The sequence below is a fragment of the Onychostoma macrolepis genome, chromosome 08 (genome assembly GCF_012432095.1).
Source record: "Onychostoma macrolepis isolate SWU-2019 chromosome 08, ASM1243209v1, whole genome shotgun sequence".
Taxonomy (NCBI): domain Eukaryota; kingdom Metazoa; phylum Chordata; class Actinopteri; order Cypriniformes; family Cyprinidae; genus Onychostoma; species Onychostoma macrolepis.
In genome coordinates this window covers 20,270,119-20,290,736 of record NC_081162.1, presented here as the reverse complement: position 1 = coordinate 20,290,736, position 20,618 = coordinate 20,270,119, and the positions used below count along the sequence as shown (strand labels likewise).

The window sequence follows — 20,618 nt, the reverse complement described above, 5'->3', positions numbered from 1 at the left end:
ACGCGTTTGGCAGACACTAGTGATGAGAAGACTCGTTTCCGCGAATCGGTTCAATGAACCGGTTCGGAAAACGGATTCAGTGGTTCCATTACGTTCTTGCGTGTTTCCTGACATCACGCAGTCTGGCAGTTGTATATTACATAGTAGTAGTAACGTTATATGATCTAAAATCTTTCATTATAGCTACATGTATATACATATTACTGTATTGCAGATCATAAAACCGGTTGTGGCCTTACTGGGTTTTTTTCACGTTTCAATAAAATGCTATTACAACCAATATCTATGTTAATTAAAATGGCATTTAATATTTAAAAATACATTTCCAGTTTTATTTGTAATATTTCTGAAATTTGAAGATTTGTTTGGTTCGACGAGTGAATTTTTGAGTCGAAAACGGCTTCCACTCGATTAGCGAACGAATTGTTCGTTTCTATTCGTGAGTAAATCAGTCGTTCAGATCAGCTCGTGAAAAGGCTCAGGACGTTCTTTAAAAAGAACCGACTAGATTCGAAGGAATATTCGTTCACGAGTTGGAATCTCTTATATGCTCATATGACCATGATATCTGCTTTCCACTGATATTTTAGTTGTGAAGTTGTTCAAAAACAAGATCTTGTTAATGTAATGGGTTTTTATTTCCATGTGGTTTAGTGGTTTGCAAGATCTATATAGAGATATCAAGTCAAGAGTTTTGAGAGCTTGGCGCATTATCTTTTATTTCTCTCTTACATTAAACAAATATCAGTAACAATGCCATTTCCCACTGGTTTCTGTTATCAATGGGAAAAGGAAATGCAGAAGTTAAGCTTGCTCAACTAATAATACCAAACTGCACTAAGCCAAACCCTAAGCAGAAAATGAATGAATGTTTAGTAAAGTATCTTCATTTTTAAAAAGCTGTTGACAGGAATCCCACTCTGTTTGGCATCACTTGTCTGACATTATTTGTAGACAAAACACTTACAAAAGTTTGGAGTTTTAGCTGGTGACATAAAATGGTTCATCCATCAAATACTGATCTGTAGTTACATTTAAGCACAACTTGAATATAGTTCTTTCAGTAAACATTATCACAGCTGACACGTAAAAATCAAGAAGCTTGTTACTTTTAGCAATGAATTTGTTGACAGCTGAAAACGGAGTACAGTGAATAAAATCAGGTCAGTTTGATAAATTGGCAAACTACAGAAAAATGCGTACTGGCCTATGTGAAAAAAAGTGCATTACATCAAGTCTCAGTTGTAAAGCAATGATTCCTTCAATCTCATGTTTGTCAAGCTTAACCCTCTAGCTCTTTTTCTACCTACATACAAATGATCATTTCAGTAGCATATCTTCACCAACAGCTGAATCACTTCAACATTTTCATATCAGAATGTGTTCAAAATGGACATATGATTTTAACTAGTTTTGAAGAGGTTGCAACATTTAAAAATACATGACACAAAAAGATATACAATAAATAAACACAAGATTTTTTTTAATTGTTACATAAGTCCTGAAATATGATCTTTAATGCAGATAATGATGACTGAAATGTGCCAAAAATATAAAATGGTCTTAAACAGCAACTAAAAGAAATATTCCAGGTTAAAGAAAATTTAGTGGCATTCGGTGGATTACCACAGAAAAACATTTAAAATGGTCTTTTAAAAACGCATTTGACAATAACACACTTACAGGAAAGCCAGTCGATTCATTTTTCTATCCTGTTTAGTTCAGAAATACATATTATGGAAATACAAAAAGGTTGCAAACAGCAATTTCCATTAAACTGTAAATATATTAAAAAAAAACTTGAACATTGTGGTCTTGCTTGACTAAGAGGCTTCCACTGTAAGTGCATTACTGTAAATGCAGTCTTTTTTAAAAGAGGTTAGGTTGCTTAAGTTCATATCAATGCATGTAAACTGTAACGTTGCTTGGGAGAAATAGATGAGACAGATATAGATAAAAAGTTCTTAAAAATATCATTTCAGTAGGGTTGCCCATGAGCAAACCCCTCTCTCCCTGTCCTATATAGAGTTGAAACTCTACATATAAAGTTTTTTTCTGCATTGTCAGCGTTGTATAATTTGCATTTTAGATATCAGCAGTCATTTCTGCTTCATTCAAGTATACTCTGTGTTTCAGTGATCTTATGTTGTTCTCCCTGTTATGGCAAAAAGAAATTGATCCTTTGAGGAATGGATTTGCAGCCCTGTGCAGAGAAGAGTTTCTCCTCCTTAGGAACGTACAGCATGGCTTTAGCCACTTCATCAAGAGTCCCCTCATCCGGCTGAAGGCCACGAGCTGCATATGCATCACGTGCACACAGTTTCACATGCCGGTACTCCAGCGGCAAGAACGGTACAAAGAAGTCAATCAGATGGCCTGACATCAGCTCACTCTGCGCAAAACCTCCTGCAAAGTTAAAAAGTAATTTAGCAACAGGAATCATAAAATGTTTTATGAAAATCACAGACATGTATATCTGAATTTAAACACACAACATCTATGAGATATTTGTGAGATGTTTAGAAATTAGATTTATTAGTTCTGTTATGATGTGCTTGACTGCAGGTACCTTCTGCTTCCATGGCTTCAGCACGCAGAAGATGTTCCAAGTCTTCCATGCCGATATCTTCCCTATTCTGTCCCGAGTGCCAGAAATCAAGTGCCACCTCATTGATGGCACCACCACCAATATTGCTAAAGCATGGTATTACGGAAACAGACATTCGTTTTTTTTATTGGATCATAGCAACAAATGACATTTTTCAGATTTTGCATCTGTAAAGAACACACCAACCTTAGGAACAGAAATATGGCTCTTCTATAGCTGACCCCATCCACATTATCATAGTGGTCCATGTAGGGCTTTATGGCATCGATGAGTCCTGGATGAAGCTTTTCTGCCTCATCAAAGATAAAGAGAGTCTGTGGGCAGCGCAGAACCATGTCTCGAATGGCTTCTCTTAGCTGGCCCTGGTCGCAAACACACCCACACAAATACAAACACTGATTGTAAGGTTCAGGATTCACTACAACGTACGTGAATATTTCAGAATTTGGACCGCAATCAATTGAATCAGGTTTTCTAACTGGATTATCCAAGTATATCAAGGGTGAATTGCATAATCATACAATCGTACCACAGCTTTGACATCTAATGGCAGTGATCCCCATGTTCCCCAGAATCCCCAAAACAGTGATTGTATTGGACACCTGCCTATGTGAAATGCATTGCATTTCGTTTTTTCAAGTTAAATATATCCAAGTAGATGAATTATAGTACAAATAGCAAATATTTATACTAATGTGAAACATTATAGTATAACCAAATACTACTCGTTTGTTGGTAAAAGGTAAACTAAATCAACAAACGACTGCTGAATCAGATCAAATGACCTGTGTGGATGTCAAATGTTGGACCTTTGCTCACCTTGTAAACATCCACCAATCTCGCGTGAGGGAAGTGGAATGGGGCAATGAACAAACGCACACATTCACTCTTTATACCATCCCGGTACAGGTTGTCCGCGACTAACCGGGCCACAAAGTTCTTTCCTGTACCAGACCAGCCATGAAAGGACAGAGTCAGTGGTTTGTTGGACTCAGGGTTTTTGATGAATCCCTGAATGGCTTTCAGAACCACAGACTGGACCAGGTGCTGCCCATGAAGCTTCACCTGTAGATCTTTTTCCAATCCTGAAATATGCATTGATTTGATAAGAGAAATTCATTTCAATAAATGTTCAGACATTTCCAAGATTTGTGTTTAAACCCTGATATTTCTAGGATTTCCACAATTGTAAAAACCTGAATATTTGTATAAAATAATGCATGCGTGATGTTGATGGCTGGCTCTACCTGTGATGTTATTTGTAATCCTACAGTCTCCTGAATCACAGCACTGACCCAGGCTGCAGTACCATGCAGTCAGCATGCCAGTGTAGTACTGGGGAAACCCTGACCAAATGTCCCCAGTAGGCACTGAGAAGAGAGGAGTGTTACATAAGCCTGCAGTGAGTTAAATTACAATAATTACAAATTTTTCTTTTTTTTTCTTTTTTTAAAAGAGACGCTCGGAAAAGTTTATCCGAATCAAACAAAAATTGTATTTTTATTAACCTTATCTATTTAATATATTCATACATTATATTTACATAATACATTATTCTGTTTAGTATTGTAAGAAAATTTCTAAACGCATTCATAAAAATAATTAGCCGAAAAAATAACGCATTGGTTATGTCTTACATTTTATGTAAATTATATATATGCTTTGTATTTTTATATTATAATCACTTTGCCATAGCATATATTAAAATATACCTTGATTATATATATTATATCTTTACCTTGTTGGGTCGCATCATCCTGGTGTGGTTGACAGTCCCCTTCCCAAATATTGCAATAGATGTAATTGAAATAATAGGTAGAAACATTTGAAATGCTGTCGAATTGAAAAAAATCCGCATCAGCCGAAATAGCCAGGAATGAGAGCAAGATAACGAGTGAAAACATCAGTGCCGACGGAAATATAGCTCTCGCAAAGACTGTAACATTGAGCTATTAGATGTAATTGTAGCATCCATTCATATACACATCCGAGCCTCATTGACTGCAGGCCGCATCTGCGCTCAATGCTCAGAACTGAAACGCAACGTCACAATCTTCGTTGGAATAGTAGAACGAAACGGAGTACAAAATGGGCGGGGCTTGATGTTGTAAGAGGTTTCTGCAACTCTTTATCAAACCAGCGGCTATTATAAAATTAAAACTACTAAAATTCAAATTTGAAAATTATATTTAATATAATCCGTGTCACTATTCAGGTTTAACTTCATGCTAAAGTCGCACAGACCTTGTCACGTGGCAACAGCTCATTTTCTCATCGCTGAGCAGACTGGACCAATCGCAGTAGTTTGAGAACGTGATGTTTGTGTTACACTCATGTTGGAGACGGTTGGTGCTAATTTGCATATCAGGTATAGCCGATTTTAGCGACAAAACTTAGACACATAACCGGTCCAATAAAAATAAAAACCTCCTTTCAAACATAGAATTACGCTTTGGTAAACCTTAAATCAAAATTTAAAGAGAAAAGCATGGAAGTGACTTGACATTTGACGCTCGTCTCATGGCGATTTAATATAAATCAACTCACAAATCCTGTCACGACAGAATGAACTCCGTTTTGAGTTGCAAGGCATATAAGGAATAGACTTCCACAGCTTAGATGTCAGCACTCAACATACCAAGTATAAAACATGCCAAGTGTGTTCAGTTTAAATAGTCAACATTAATAGAAGGTAAAATCAACCCACCCACATACAACAGGAAGCACATTAGAAACTTGAGACTGACCTTTGATTTTACCACTTTATTGAAATGACACTTTACAAACTTTGTATATTTGCAACAGATGTAGGTAACTGAATTTAAATGGTAAAAACAAAAAACAAGATGTCCAAGAATTGAAGCCCTGGAACATTGTTCAGAAGAGTCAGATGCAGGAACTATTCTGCAAGAAACAAGGAGAGATTTTAGAAGAGCACAAGTGCAAATATCAAATTTAAAGTAGAGTCAAAGTCAACCTCAGATATATGGAACGGTATAAGGATATAATCAGCAGAGTCATTTGGCAGAATCGTGTCATCACAGGTTGCAAGAAACACTGAAAGAAAAATGTCATAAACATACCTTCTATTACCATGATTGTTTCAGAGCCATCCTGGATGATCTTGAGCTCCCTAAAGAGAGAGGAGACCACCATTGGTTAGTTGGTCGCATAGGCAACATGTTGCCCAAACCAGCACCTAGGTTTCAGTCAAAGACTGTCTACATGGTGTGTTCAGGTCAGACATTTGAGGCATCACAAAAACCCTATGAAAGATATTGGGAGTGTCTGCAAGCAGAAACCAACCTTTAAAAATGCACCATACTCCCATGGCACGACGGAGAGGTCACCACCATACCTGTCAATGAGCAGACGCCTGTTAGAACAGAAAAGATCCATGAGGATCAGAATTTTAACCTGTGACCAGATCAGCCAGAGCTAATATCCATCCTCCATGGCAAAGTCAGTGGAGATCAGATTCATCACAAAAAGGTCAGAGCTACAGTTTTACAACTACAAAAAGGAGTAAATACTTACTGTGACGGTCATCAGCACATGCTGGTCATCAGGCCTAAAAAGACACAAGTACAATTAAACTTACCATTCTGCTTTAAACAAGCAGTTAAGTGCACAACTACATGGTCTTAAATCAGAATGTTTTTAACTTGTCCTCAAAAAGATCAGAGACCTGATTCAAACTCATCAGTTTGAGACCACTTTGGTACCAGTAACAAGTCACTTTAACTTTACATACCCCGAAGGACATTCAGACAGCTGCTGACTCCCATAGCCAGACATACTAGCTCCCCTGTAGAACTCATGCTGCAAAGAGAAACAAGAGTAAGACGAAGCAACGACTAACACAGAGTTAGAGAACACCAGTGATGCATCAGCTAGGAGCGAAAGACAATTCTGCGTGTTCTTCATGGATTTTCTGCTGAACTATGCAGTCATCACTTGCATTATATCTTATATATAGCAATTTAAAAATCTCAAACTCACCAGACATGCTTGTTCCCCTGCAGAAGTCAAGCTGCAGAGAGAAACAAGAGTAAGACAGAGAAACTACTAAAATATAGAAACAGAAAACCGGTGATGCATCAGCTAGGAGCGAAAGACAATTCTGTGTGTTCTTCATGGATTTTCTGCTGAACTATGCGGTCATCATTTGCATCACAGAAAGTCAAGTATTAATAACTCAATTAATACCGTGCTCAGCTGATGGCATCTTCATCTCTCTTGTGCAGACATCTTAAACAACCTGCAATGATAAAAAGCTGTTAGTACAAAACAAAGACGAGGACGACAAGGTCTTAAACAAGCACTGTTTCAGTACACGGATGTCTTTCAGTCTAAATCAGAGAGATTCCCATTGTTTTATAAAACAATCATCATGAACAGTGGATGACTGCAGCTTAGGAGGCACTTTAGAAGTACTTTAAAATGTTTACCTTTCAATTCAACAGGACTGCACATGTTCCTATGAATCAAAAAAAAAAAAAAAAAAGTTAACAAAGATCACACCCAACACAATTATGATATTCAAACGAGGTGTTTCAGATAAGATATCTTGGTGGTTGCAGTTTCATCAGCGTAAACTCAAGAGTAGCAAATAGGGTCATCATACACACGTCTATTAAAGGCACAGCATATATAAAACAAGATATACCTTTGACACAGCTTTCCAGATTCACAACACATTCCTACAGAGAGAAAAAAAATAGAGTTTAACAAAGACAACTGTAGACTAAGATAGTAATGAACACTTACAATGCCTCAGAAAAAGGGTTCTCAGGAATCACTCCTGTCCACTACTCTTATTTCTTTTTTTTAAATTCATCATAAGCAAAGTATTCAAATGCACTTCTCCCTGTGTGTGAAAAATACCTCGGACACACTGCTGCTCCAGATCCACTTCAGATTCCTGCAAAAAAATTTTAAATAAATTTACAATGGTGAAACGTTAACTTAACCTCAAGTTAAAAACCTTTATGCTTCAGTGCAAAAAAAAGTTCTCAGAAACCACTCCTGTCCACTACTCTTATACATTTTAAGTCATCATAAGCAGAACAAACACCCAGAAGAGATTTAAAATAAGACTTGGTGTACATACCAGCGGTCTCCCGCGTTTATCAGTCCTCAGGATACTGGATCTGGAGATATAGGAGAAAAAGAAAAAACACCTTAAAGGCTTTGCACGTAACAGACCGTAAGGCTGCACGCAGAGCATTAAGCATGTCAGAGATGTTGGTTCTCATCAAATATTTTCAGATGTCCCTACCAACATCATGTATCATCACGCATGTGCACATGAGGTAATGACTCGCTACAACGCACTTTCAAACCACGTGTTAGAAAATTGAATTAAGCGTCACATAGTTGTTTTTTTTTGTTAAAGTATTAATAAAATCTTTCATTTAAAAATTTACCTGAAGCATATTTGAAAAGGTAGTTTAACTACAAGTAGTATTTTAACGCTCATTCGAGGCCTGTAACACGTGGACCACACTTAGAATTAGCAACTCCCTTTCTTCCAGAATCGAATTTAAAACAAAATAACAATAAAACTCAACTTGTTATGGCAGCTACACCATAAACATCGACATTATAGAACAAGACCCCACATTAGGTTACTGTGCTCAAACGAATCAATGAATTACCTGTCCTCTCCTCGAAGCGCCGCAGAAGAATGAGACCGAACGAACGCGTCGCTTGGCTTTTTATACTGTTTCAGCGCAATGGTTTCTGGGAAATTCCTCTGCTTATATTAGTGGACTTGAATGACACCAGGTGGCGCTGTGGTGCCTTTTGCGTTCAGTGATACTAGCACGTTTACCCAGTTAGCACGAGGACCATCTCCGTTTACTTATTTAAATAGTCTAATAATGTGATATGAGTGCTAAATAGCTTGTTCATGTTCCGTTTAATGCATCTAGTAAAGTCATAGATCGGCTAGTAGTTTCATTACATTATATGTGCACATATACAATATCGCTGGGTACCTAAATACCAAACGGTATTTATTTTATAGAGCGTTAATAATGTGAAATAACTCTGAAATTTGTCTACTTTCTATATATCACTTGAAGATTTCCCACACATTTAACCAAAGAATTCCCACAATTGTTCATGATTTTCCCAGTAATTCGTCATTTCTGAATAAGATTTTTTTAAACAATAATTTCTAGTAACTAGATAAAGCAGAACATAACTAGAAAAAAAGCACCTTAACTGTGACTTTAGAAGTTAATTCCCATTACTTTGGAAGTCAAAATGCAACAAATCCCTGTAGTTCAAATGAAGTGAACAACAGCATCATTTAACTCTGGATGTCTGGAACAAGAAATGCATTCAACCTTCTCACACAAATTGGTCTCACTGAGATTTAATATTATATTTTGATACATGGAATCTGGTACAATCAACTGTTGTCAGGCAAAGAAAAAATAGTTTGGGATTGCTTCTGAAAAGCAATACTAGGCGAAAGTAAACTTTATTTCATAAGGCCTCCAATTCACTAAAGAATATGAAGAGCAAGTGGCTTTCTTTAAGCTATAGCAGTAATAATGTTTTGCCAGTTTTGCTCTAATTGCATCTCAGAAAAGAAAAGGATAATACAATTTGATTTTGCTTGTTGATAATGTTACACAAGGTATAGCCGTCATTCCGGGAGAAAACACTGACCTGAGTGACTCCATGCATCTACAAACTGTTACTTTTACCTTCACGAAGAGAATCAAATCTTTCTGATGCCTGACTATATGAAACGTATATTTATTTTGATTAAAATGTGACATTTCACAGAAAGAGAGATTGCAGGGCAATTTGTGATAACGTTGCTTGACCTCAGCGGGATAAGCACAGATTTGTCAAATGGTTTTATTGTGCACCATTACGATTTCTTACTGGACAGTCCAATTTTATACTAAGTTGATAAATTATGTGGAGACACAAGCAGCATTCTATATAAAAAAAAAACAAAACAAAAAAAACAGCCTCCCCGAGGCTCTAGAGCATATCAAATCATCCCCCAAAAAAAAAAATTAACAAAAAAAAAATATTTGGAATGGATTACAACCATGGCAAAGTTGTCTCAAATTTCAGCCCCGTAATGTAAGTGGTACATTTTCTTATTGTGGCTTTTGTAGCATGAAAGGCTGATGATGGAGTGGAACATAAAGGGAATGGCTGCCGTCAAGTACGTATATTCAAACGGTTACTATTGCCCTAGAGAAAGAAGATAAAAGGAAAACAAGAATATATCATATCTTCTATATATATAAATAGCTGTAGCTAGCAGTATGTGAACCAAGTCCTCATTTTCTTTACTTTGTGGTTCCACCGTTAAGGCTTTTCGAACATTAAGATACAGCCTTCAATCCTCAGTCCGCTGCTTCCCTGAGATACAGAACGCTGTAGTTTTCAGAGTTTGTTCGATAAAAACACCTCAACCCCTCTGGAGTGGGAGAAAGAGAGAGAGACGTCCGCTGGGATCGTTCTTCTTTTGCCGAGACAAGAGCGCTTGTTTGATTTGTGATGCTAAAGGGCTTCTGATCACGTCTTCTGTGTGTTTGTGGCGTTTTTTTCTTCCTCAAAGGGTGATAGAGAGGTGGAGGTGTTGAACTAGTGAGCAGGAAGTTTTTTTATATTTGTATAGATTAAGTTTGTGTTTTCTTCTTATCATTCGTTCAAACTTTGAAAATGCAAAGCTGTAAGGGTTCATTCATCTGTCATTCCAAGGCTGAATAAGAAAAGTGGTTTGCAAGAGAGTTCTGTTTTCTAGACTCTGTGGTTTTGGAAACGGCCTCAGTGCCGTTGTGATGCTAGTCGCTTCAGAAGAGGCTTGTCATAGACCCAGCATTCACCGTCCTCATGAAACAGCTGCAGGGAAACAAACAAATCACTCTTTAAATAAACATTGTTCTGAAAGGAAGACAGATCATTTAATCAGATTCATGTGAATATCTCAAATCAAGATGATCAGTCAAAGGTGCTTTACATTAAATTAATGTAAGCTCTGATATCTTCAGAGAACATTTCAGCAAAATAGTTCCTGCTAAAAAGACTCAGATCTGATGTCGCTATTCATATTCAACATCTTTTTTTCTTCCTTTAAAGTCCTTCAGATATATTATATTTTCATGTATTTTTATACCCATTTATTCTGTGAGAAAAATATTATATATGATCTTAAATAATATACAATTATGATATTTAAAACTTCTCATTATTTTAAACATATAAATAAAAAAGATTTCAGAATACTACACAAATTTAAATATTGTTCTGATATTTCACAAATCTATCTATCAAAATATATTTTAAAAGCTTTTACTGACATTGTAAGACAGCCCAAATTAATTACAATATAAAATATTTTGTAATATATACATTCATAACTGTAAATGAGGCCAACATCCTCATAATTTGAATAGAGCTCAGTATTATGATTCAAGAGGTGAACTGAATGCTCCTTGAATGTTAATTTATGAAATATTTTGGCTAATATACTTATGCTTTCAGAGTTGAACACATTTTATAATGTTTAAATCCATTGCCCAGATTGCCCCAAAATCAGCTTAGAAAATGTGAAAAGAGTCAGTACATTCCATGCAGTCTGGCAATAACATTTAAGTCAAGATGGGCCTGCCAAAGGTTAAATAATGGTATATGCTTTTATAGTAAATATAGTTCTGTCTGATTGCTGAATTCAACATGAGTTGATTGGTTTGTGTAAAAGCTGAAATATGTTCGGTGAAAATCAATTTGAAAAACTGTCAGGCACTGTTGGGCACTTTAAACATCCAGCTATGTGCATCATGGGTAACATTCAGTTTAAGAACATGCTGCTTTTAAGCAACAGGAACCAATTAAGGACCATTTATCAGAGTCATATTTCGATCTCTTTATTTCTCACGGCACATTTCCCCTCCACATGTGCGTGTACATAAGCACACTCACTCTCGTCTCCCATTGCATTTCCTTCTCCTTCCTTTCTCTTGCCTCCGCCCTCTGTTTCTCCTCCAGGCTGTGTTTGGCATCCGTCGCAGCATCAATGTCCTTCAGTTTCAGGTTCACGGTCACGTCCTTCCACAAACTGACAGTCAGAGAAATAACAGCGGTCTGCATCAGATCATCTCACAGAGGTACCCAAGCAGAAAAAAACATCACTTCAGCAGGTCCCCAGAGGAGCCGCCACAAAAATAACCAAGCCTTTTTAAGATCAGCAAATAAGTCAGTTGCAAACAAAACTAAACACAGGGTGTTCCAAAAGTCCACTAGTCAAAATGCTTGTATTTTGCATTTTTCCATTACAAATTATATTATCAGCATAACTATTTGCGTATAAAGTTGAATTGAAAAATAAAGTTGAACATTTCTGTTTGTTTTGTCCATATTTTGCTTTGACAGCAACAGCATTCAAGCTCTATGAGCTCCACAGGTTTGTGTACAACTTGATGATCATGTGATTTAAAGGGATACACCACCCCAAAATGAAAATTACCCCCCATGTCGTTCCAAACCCGTAAAAGCTTCGTTCTTCCTCGGAACACAATTTAAGATATTTTGGATGAAAACCGGGAGGTTTACTGTCCCATTGACTGCCAAATAAATTACACTGTCAAGGCACAGAAAAGTATAAAAAACTTTGCCAAAATAGTCCATCTTCCATCAGTGGTTCAATCTGAATTTTATGAAGCGACGAGAATACGTTTTGTACGCAAAGAAAATAAAAATAACATTTATTCAACAATTTGTCTCCTCTCAGTCTCTCTGTGTCAGCGTAGCACCATTTTGGAGTGCGTACGCTATTCTCTGTCATCAGTAACGCATGGACACGCTGTTTCCATTCAAATCAAAGCGTAAATAAACGTACAATACATATCCATGCGTTATTGATGACAGAGAATAGCGTACGCACTCCAAAATGGTGCTATGCTGACACAGAGAGACCGAGAGGAGACAAAATTGAAATTGGAATAAATTACGATATTTTTATTTTCTTTGCGTACAAAAAGTATTCTCGTAGCTTCTTAAAATTCAGATTGAACCACTGATGGCAGATGGACTATTTTGGCGATGTTTTTCATACTTTTCTGTGCCTTGACAGTGTTATTTACTTGGCAGTCAATGGGACAGTCACAAACTTCCCAGTTTTCATCCAAAATATCTTAAATTGTGTTTCCGAGGACGACTGAAGCTTTTGTGGGTTTGGAACGACATGGGGGTAAGTGATTAATGACAAAATTTTCATTTTGGGGTGGAGTATCCCTTTAAGAATGAGACTCTTGAGCCTTAATGGAAGCATGAACATCTGAGAGAACCTGAAATATTTAATTTTATTTAGACAATGTAAAAAAGCCTAAAACTGTTATCAAATTTGTTTATATCAAGATTTAATGGAAATTTCAACCGCAGATTTTCAATGTGGATTTTCAAAATCACTTTTCAAACCTTCCCAGATTGAGCGGGAAAACAAGACACCTCATTCGGTAGTACAAATTAGATTTAAGAACCTGAGGGATTAGACTTCATTCTTAACCACACAAAATTCAAATGGGTTTTTAAGGATGGTTTCCCATGACTTGTCACAGAGTCAAGCCCAAGATTAAAAAGTGTGTGTATCTATCACTATAGCTTAAGAGAAAATGGATTTTGGAGATGTTTTGCAGCAAATTCTGTTTTAGAGGTTCCATGAAGAAGTCAACATTTAGAAAGCAGAGAAAAAAAAAACTTGTCAGACGCACACACCTTCTGGATTCATATTCCACCTGGTCCTCCAATTTCCGCACTTTCTTCTTAATAATGCCCATTTTCTTCGTGTCAATGAATACTGCATTTTCCTGGGTGGAAGACAAATATGTTGTTTAATTTTTTTCTTGAAGGTACTTCCTTTTCTTGTTTTCTATGGTTCAAACTTACCCCGGTAGCCAATTTTGAATACATGACACCATTCCACTCTCCCTCTATGGAGCAGAATGACTTCTTATCATTGGGAGCACTAATAAAAAAGGACAATATTATGAGGATTTTATAATATATTTTCATGTATTATAAATAATCTTAATAAATCAATCTTAATGCATTTGCATACAAATTTCTTTTTATTAATTTATTGTAATAAATAAACAAACCATGACAGTAGCGGTGATGACTGAATTCATGGAAAGAACCACTTTGACTCACAATATCTCAGCAGTTATCCTGTGCTTCTTTCCTCCATAGAATGGTTTGGTGTGGAAAACTATATTGGCACTGTAGCCAGATTTGGAACAGGAAATATTGCACTCTCCACCCAGCTCAACCCATGGAACAGTGAGGATTGACCTGTTGGAGCACAGTGAGATGGATGGGATGCTCTGCCCACTTCCGCTCTAGAAATCAAAAAATCTAAAATACATCAGTGTGATAAAGTGATAAAATAAAACAATGCTTACCTTCCGTAGCCATTGGGAAATGTAAGAATATAGTGCTCATCATATTCAAGACAAGACACACAACCTATGGGAAACAGGAGAAGACAGTTAACCACTGCAATAGCACTACTGTGTATTAATCACTACTTAACAACGTCCTCGATTACCTTGACCAATATTATGAACACCAATTGACATTCCAAGGAACTTTGATTTCGTCCAGATGTGGGCGTTGAACTGGATTTTTCTGCTGAAACACTCAGCATAAAACGCAGATACTGCAAAAGGACAAAGGTGTTGGAAAATGTCCATTTACCCAAAAATATCATTAACATAATAAAATTTAAATGAGTTTAATAAATAAGTTGCTAATTAAACAGATAACCGTTTTTGTTTTACTTTTCAGTACCAGTACCAGGTCATTTCTGGTAACTTGTAAATTGGATCTATTTTCTTCTACTGGTGGCTATGATAAATTAGTTAGGGATACTCGGGGATTAAGTTAGTAATTAGTTCAGCACTTACTAGGAGGGTGGTGAGAAACCTGCTCTGCCACAAATGACACACTGTTTTTGCTACTCCACGGCACTGGCCCATCTGATACAGACTCCTAGAAAGACAGACAGTGAGCGAGCAAGAAGGAAACACATAATACAGGAAGTGGCAACAAATAAAATCTGTTAAGATACTGCAAACATTGGCTTTTTAGACCTTCAAACACACACTCACAGAAGCAGCAAGATCCTCTGTTTCGGAAGGCAGGTCCCAGTGACAGAAGAACACCTCGCCCAGAATGGGGTTGTAGGGCTTCTTGGCCACAGATCCTTTCCGACCAGCGTGAAAGGCTGAGAGGTACCACTTTACCACATGTACCATGCGGTCCCTTGGATCCTGCTGCTCTGCAATACTGCAAAACGTGCCAATCGTGAGTTCATAAATAAACTGTTTGAACAAATCAACTTGCTAGAATGAATCACACTCATATTTCAGAGAGCAAAGATATTCTGGCAGGACATGTTTAATTATTTCCTCAGCTCATTTGGTAGCAACACTGGAACCAATTGCATAGTACACTGGAAACAGCTCAGTTGCTGTCTGGCTACTCAAAAATGTAGTCATGCTAGTACAAGCATTGCTACCTTTAAATTCATCAATTATTAGAGCACTGCTGTAATCAGACATGAGAATGATAAGTCCATATGGTAGAACAGCTGTGAGATCTATAAAAAGATAGGATGTGCATTACCTTACAAACAAATCTGGGTGTGCAAAGAAATCTGCATACATTTCCAGCAACGACCTCCGCTCCAAGATAAATGTCGGCAAGACAACCTGAGGATGACAAAGATGGATTAACAAGTGGAAATTGTATGAAAAAAAATAGGTGAGAAAGTAAAAAAATAAGAGAAGGTTGTTTGTGTTTACCTTGGTGAGATCCATGCCCAGTCGCACTTGAGACAGCAGATGCATGATGACACTTTTGTGTTCTTCCACAGATTCACCTTCACCGTCATCATCTCTCTCATCATGACTGTCAAACTGATCTGAGAAAAAAAAACACACAGCAAACACTGGACATTAAAACCAACATATACACATATTGCTGGCCAAAAGTTAGAAATAAATATATATATTTAAATGTTTTTGAAAGAAGTTTCTTATGCTTATCAAGACTGCATTTATTTGATCAAAAATATAGTAAAATCAGTAATATTGTGATTTGGGGCTCAAGGGATATTTCTTATTACTATCAATGCTAATCAGCTTTTGCGGCTTAAATCTTTTTTTTTTTTTTTTTTTAACCGTAGTTTCTTTATTTATATGATTAAAAAATTATTTTATTCAGTAAGGATGCAAAATGTTCAAAAGTGACAGTAAACATTTATGTTACAAAAAAATGTATATTTTAAATAAATGCTTTTCATTAAACTTTCTATTAAATCAAAGAATCCTGAATTCACCTTTTTAAAGAAAATATTAAGCATCAAAAACTTTTTTCAACATTGATAAGAACCATTAATAATATGAGCACCAAATCAACATATTATAATGATTTCTGTAGAATCAAATTTCAGTTTTGCCTTCACAGGAATAAATTACATTTATTTACATCACAATATATTCAAACGGAAAACGGTTATTTTAAATTAGTAGCAATATTTCACAATATTACTGTCTTTACTGTATTTAAAAGAAATGCAACATTGGTGAACATTACAGACTTTTTTCAAAAACACTGACAAATCTTATTTATTGTTAATAAATATTTATTATAATAAATATTAATTCTTCTAATTAATCTAAATTATACTATATATTTTGTGAGTTTTTGCTTGGTGCTGGTGTTAAAACTGGCAAAAGTTTGTTCAATTCTAAATGCAAAAAAAATACACACTTCACTTTCAACACAAGCACCAAGCAAGAAGACAACACAAACTGTTGAGATAGTGAATTGGTGGGGTTTTGTTAAATGTGAGCCAAAATCATCACAATTAAAAGAATCAAAGACTTAAACTACTTCAGTCTGTGTGCATTGAATTTATTTAATACACGTGTTTCACAATTTGAGTTGAATTACTGAAATAAATGAACATTTCCACAACATTCTAATTTATTGAGATGCACCTGTATTTGCTCCGATTCATTTTGGGAAACTTAAACGTGAGGGACGTGCGTGTGTGTGTGTTTGTCTGTGTGTTTTGTGTACCTGCATCAGTGGTGCCGTTTGACATGGAGGAGTTGATTGATTCGTTGGTGTCTGGCCGTTTCAGGACTGTGCTGTCTTCATTGTTCACAGCAGCGGTTCTGTTCGGACTGCGGAGACACAAGAACATCACGTCAGCTTATTCCAGAATAAATTATGTGGCAATGGAAGATAGCGTTTGTGTGTGTAAGTGAGTCCATGCACTGTTTTAATTAGGTCAGTGTGTGTTTCTTTTTGTTTGCAGAAAATAATGCGTGGGAGTGTGTTTATCTCTAAGCATAACTGTTTTCACATTATGCAGTGTTAGTTAATGTGCGTGTGGGCAGGTGGTGCTACTATAATTTACTTGTGCAGCAGTACTTCAGTGAGTTTTAATTGTATAGAAGGTTTTGTGTGTGTGTTTCCGTACATTACTTGCACTTTTCTGTGTTTCAGGTGTGGTGTGTGTATGTTTAACTCACTCTATGCAGTGTTTTGGTGAGGTGCTGCTCTGATAAAACTCATCTGCATCGTAAAACTCATCTTCACTGCTGGAATAGGAGAAGTCAGGGACAGTGTGGGGCGGTACGTTCATGTGACTGGGTGAAGTCACGCTGCTGCTGGGAGCTGAAGGACCACTCCCTAAAACCACAGGAAGAAAATTAACTAATAAATGTGAGAATAAATGCAAGTGTGCTGAGGAACAATGACTAACCACATTCATTTAAGCAATACCATGGCCGGAAAACATTGTAGTTCAGAAATAGGTTGAGGTTTTGTGCTTTTGCATTAGTGGCTGGAATATGGGCTTCAAATAAAATAGCATGACCGGTAATCTCATCTACATGCTTAGTAATACACTACATACAAAGTTGATTTCACAAGGAAAAGCTCTGATTGAAAAAACTGCAAACATGCCAGACACCTTGTACACATCACATTCAGTCCTAAACACAAAAAGAGTGATTTCAGATTAATGGTTGCACCAACAAAGCAACAGATTTTTAAAACTTAATTAAGACAACGACTCCACCTTTGCTGTTTGCCACAAAACATGCATATTCAAATAAGCTTTAAAGACAAGGTTCAGGCCCACCCTAAATGTCAATCACTATATATGCACACCCCTGACATCACTCTTCACTGCCTCAATTCACTTGACACCAACAAAAACATGAGGTTAGATTTTACATATTAACATTATTCAAGGAAAAAGTACATAGTATTTTATGTACTACTTCATAGTATTGAAAAACTGTAATTTACTAATGTAATAAAATAAAAATCATGTTTTTTAAAAGATTTTCTATAATTTTAATTGATTTTATTATTAGAGTAATTGAGGATATCATACTAACATATACAACCCGAATTCCGGAAATGTTGGGACGTTTTTTTAAATTTGAATAAAATGAAAACTAAAAGAATTTCAAAATCACATGAGCCAATATTTTATTCACAATAGAACATAGATAACATAACAAATGTTTAAACAGAAATTTTAGAAATTTATGCACAAAATGAGCTCATTTCAAATTTGATGCCTGCTACAGGTATCAAAATAGTTGGGACGGCGGCATGTTTACCATGGTGTAGCATCTCTTCTTCTTTTCAAAACAGTTTGAAGACATCTGGGCATCGAGGTTATGAGTTTCTGGAGTTTTGGTGTTGGAATTTGGTCCCATCCTTGCCTGACATAGGTTTCCAGCTGCTGAAGAGTTCGTGATTGTCTTTAGCCCGATTCGGGCGGTAATTATTTCTCAGGGGGACACAAGTGATTTTCACCATTTACAGGGGGTAGTTGGTGATTTTAATGCCGTCCGAATCCAGGATGTCGGTGTTGTTCTCTCACCACCCCTGTAAAAATCCCCAGCCGGATTACCTACTGTTTTTTGACGGACTCTTCTACTACGAAGCCCTGCTGTTGTAATAGCTGCAGTATGTGGTTTTGCATTGTCCTGCTGAAATAGACGTCGTCTGGAGGGGAGCATATGTTGCTCTAAAACCTTTATATATTTCAGCATTCATAGTGCCTTCCAAAACATGCAAGCTGCCCATACCGTATGTACTTATGCATCCCCATACCATCAGAGATGCTGGCTTTTGAACTGAACGCTGATGACACACTGGAAGGTCTCCCTCCTCTTTAGCCCGGAGGACACGGCGTCCGTGATTTCCAACAAGAATGTCGAATTTGGACTCGTCGAACCATAGAACACTTTTCAACTTTGAAACAGTCCATTTTAAATGAGCCTTGGCCCATAGGACACGACGGCGCTTCTGGACCATGTTCACATATGGCTTCCTTTTTACATGATAGAGCTTTAGTTGACATCTGCAGATGGCACAGCTGATTGTGTTTACCGACAGTGGTTTCTGGAAGTATTCCTGAAGTAATGTCAATGACAGAATCATGCCGATGAGTGATGCAGTGTCGTCTGAGGGCCCGAAGACCACGGGCATCCAACAAAGGTCTTCGGCCTTGTCCCTTAAGCACAGAGATTTCTCCAGTTTCTCTGAAACTTTTGATGATGTTATGCACTGTAGATGATGAGATTTGCAAAGCCTTTGCAATTTGACGTTGAGGAAAGTTGTGTTTAAAGTACTCCACTATGTTTTTACACACTTTTTCACAGATTGGAGAACCCACCTTTACTTCTGAGACACTCTGCCTCTCTAAGACAACCCTTTTATAGCCAAGCATGTTACAGACCTGATGTCAATTAACTTAATTAGTTGCTAGATGTTCTCTCAGCTGAATCTTTTCAAAATTTCTTGCTTTTTCAGCCCTTTTTTGCCCCCGTGCCAACTTTTTTGAGACCTGTAGCAGGCATCAAATTTGAAATGAGGTCATTTAGTGGATAAAAGTGTAAAGTTCTGTTTAAACATTTGTTATGTTCTCTATTGTGAATAAAATATTGGCTCATGTGATTTGAAAGTCTTTTAGTTTTCATTTTATTCAAATGTAAAAACATTTCCGGAATTCGGGTTGTATAAAACATCTTTAAAATGCTAGTATTTTAGTATTATTTATATACTTGATAGCAATGAAAAAAATATTTCATACATTTTCATTTAAAATGTAATAATATAAAAAACATTTTATTAGATTTTCTATTTTTATTTTATTATTAAGGACATTAACATCTTTAAAGGTGCTGTATGTAGGATTAACACCAAGTGGTTGAACTAGGTATTGCAGTCCAAATTCAAAATATTGGAGACGGTTTTTTTCACCCGGCCCCTCCTCCTCAGACTTGACGCACACGCAGGTTGCCAGATTAATGACACCAACAGGAACGAGATCACATAACGATGAATACAATTAAATACGCTGTGTTTTCCACCAACTGGCAACCCGCGGTGCAGAAATACAATTGGGTAAACTGGCAGTGGGCGGGTTTCACAAACCATAACAAACACAGACATTCCGGGCCGGAATGCACATTTTCAAAGGAGAATAACTGACTGTAGCATTGTTTTTTTATGTTAACAAGTATGTTAACTTAGCATGTTTCTTAAATATCTGCAAACATATTATGGTATTTTTATGCTTTAGTAGAGTCAAAATCCTACATACAGCACCTTTAAAAACCATCTTAAAAAATGCAAGTAATTTTTACGTAATTGTAGTTCAGGTATGTAAAGACAAAACAGAAAATGGCTCATAAGACAAAGCATGCATATTATTGTGATGCTGTCAGCCTAATAAATTAAATGCTTGGTTGTGTTGATAAAACCAAGACTCAAATGCTCAAAGATGTCCAATTAAATCAGCCCTGCCTACAATGCAAGCACTTTCAGCATGAATATAAATGGAAACCCTGATTCACAGTCTGCACTTTTAAGCTCTTGACTGGGTTTTATGCGTAGTTTCCTGCACTGCTGTCCAGAGTGCTACCGATCGGCT

At 36.7% G+C, this 20,618-nt stretch overlaps 2 protein-coding genes and 8 non-coding genes across 14 annotated transcripts in view; all 10 read right to left on the bottom strand.

The window, feature by feature from the left end:
- Positions 1 to 675: 675 nt before the first annotated feature.
- On the bottom strand, positions 676 to 4,676 carry tor3a (torsin family 3, member A). The gene is made up of 6 exons (XM_058784230.1): positions 4,347 to 4,676; positions 3,856 to 3,978; positions 3,428 to 3,693; positions 2,795 to 2,970; positions 2,570 to 2,694; positions 676 to 2,406 (listed from the first exon to the last, which is right to left on the bottom strand). The coding sequence occupies exons 1-6, from the start codon at positions 4,510 to 4,512 to the stop codon at positions 2,159 to 2,161; spliced, it is 1,104 nt and encodes a 367-aa protein (XP_058640213.1). The 5' UTR covers positions 4,513 to 4,676; the 3' UTR covers positions 676 to 2,158.
- Positions 4,677 to 5,582: 906 nt separating this feature from the next.
- LOC131546396 (small nucleolar RNA SNORD47) lies at positions 5,583 to 5,655 on the bottom strand. The gene has a single exon (XR_009272684.1). It is a non-coding gene; the product is annotated as a small nucleolar RNA SNORD47 (small nucleolar RNA).
- A 157-nt stretch (positions 5,656 to 5,812) lies between these two features.
- LOC131546400 (small nucleolar RNA SNORD78) lies at positions 5,813 to 5,869 on the bottom strand. Its single transcript, XR_009272688.1, has one exon. It is a non-coding gene; the product is annotated as a small nucleolar RNA SNORD78 (small nucleolar RNA).
- A 620-nt stretch (positions 5,870 to 6,489) lies between these two features.
- LOC131546399 (small nucleolar RNA snR60/Z15/Z230/Z193/J17) lies at positions 6,490 to 6,574 on the bottom strand. The gene has a single exon (XR_009272687.1). It is a non-coding gene; the product is annotated as a small nucleolar RNA snR60/Z15/Z230/Z193/J17 (small nucleolar RNA).
- Positions 6,575 to 6,700: 126 nt separating this feature from the next.
- LOC131546398 (small nucleolar RNA snR60/Z15/Z230/Z193/J17) lies at positions 6,701 to 6,785 on the bottom strand. Its single transcript, XR_009272686.1, has one exon. It is a non-coding gene; the product is annotated as a small nucleolar RNA snR60/Z15/Z230/Z193/J17 (small nucleolar RNA).
- Positions 6,786 to 6,930: 145 nt separating this feature from the next.
- LOC131546395 (small nucleolar RNA SNORD79) lies at positions 6,931 to 7,011 on the bottom strand. The gene has a single exon (XR_009272683.1). It is a non-coding gene; the product is annotated as a small nucleolar RNA SNORD79 (small nucleolar RNA).
- A 369-nt stretch (positions 7,012 to 7,380) lies between these two features.
- On the bottom strand, positions 7,381 to 7,456 carry LOC131546401 (small nucleolar RNA SNORD75). The gene has a single exon (XR_009272689.1). It is a non-coding gene; the product is annotated as a small nucleolar RNA SNORD75 (small nucleolar RNA).
- A 144-nt stretch (positions 7,457 to 7,600) lies between these two features.
- On the bottom strand, positions 7,601 to 7,675 carry LOC131546402 (small nucleolar RNA SNORD75). Its single transcript, XR_009272690.1, has one exon. It is a non-coding gene; the product is annotated as a small nucleolar RNA SNORD75 (small nucleolar RNA).
- Positions 7,676 to 7,838: 163 nt separating this feature from the next.
- Positions 7,839 to 7,919, bottom strand: LOC131546397 (small nucleolar RNA SNORD74). The gene has a single exon (XR_009272685.1). It is a non-coding gene; the product is annotated as a small nucleolar RNA SNORD74 (small nucleolar RNA).
- A 1,058-nt stretch (positions 7,920 to 8,977) lies between these two features.
- The window catches only part of osbpl9 (oxysterol binding protein-like 9), a 32,973-nt gene continuing 21,332 nt past the window's right edge, over positions 8,978 to 20,618 (bottom strand). For all 5 annotated transcript variants that reach the window (XM_058784055.1, XM_058784056.1, XM_058784060.1 and 2 more), the window contains 13 exons: positions 17,191 to 17,350; positions 16,733 to 16,839; positions 15,451 to 15,569; positions 15,272 to 15,357; positions 14,755 to 14,932; positions 14,551 to 14,635; positions 14,193 to 14,303; positions 14,047 to 14,110; positions 13,796 to 13,936; positions 13,532 to 13,610; positions 13,361 to 13,452; positions 11,570 to 11,705; positions 8,978 to 10,489 (listed from right to left, as the gene is read on the bottom strand). In XM_058784055.1, the coding sequence (XP_058640038.1) occupies positions 10,415 to 10,489; positions 11,570 to 11,705; positions 13,361 to 13,452; positions 13,532 to 13,610; positions 13,796 to 13,936; positions 14,047 to 14,110; positions 14,193 to 14,303; positions 14,551 to 14,635; positions 14,755 to 14,932; positions 15,272 to 15,357; positions 15,451 to 15,569; positions 16,733 to 16,839; positions 17,191 to 17,350 (1,433 nt within the window). In that variant the 3' untranslated portion in view covers positions 8,978 to 10,414. The remainder of the gene's footprint in view (positions 10,490 to 11,569; positions 11,706 to 13,360; positions 13,453 to 13,531; positions 13,611 to 13,795; positions 13,937 to 14,046; positions 14,111 to 14,192; positions 14,304 to 14,550; positions 14,636 to 14,754; positions 14,933 to 15,271; positions 15,358 to 15,450; positions 15,570 to 16,732; positions 16,840 to 17,190; positions 17,351 to 20,618) is intronic.

Excerpts from the sequence above, each read along its gene's own strand:
- tor3a (XM_058784230.1), bottom strand. The coding sequence starts at position 4,512 with ATGTTTTCACTCGTTATCTTGCTCTCATTCCTGGCTATTTCGGCTGAT. Across the intron at positions 2,971-3,427 it reads GATTGGTGGATGTTTACAAG|GGCCAGCTAAGAGAAGCCAT; the intron begins GTGAGCAAAGGT and ends GTTTGCGACCAG. Across the intron at positions 2,695-2,794 it reads GCCATATTTCTGTTCCTAAG|CAATATTGGTGGTGGTGCCA; the intron begins GTTGGTGTGTTC and ends ACCATGCTTTAG.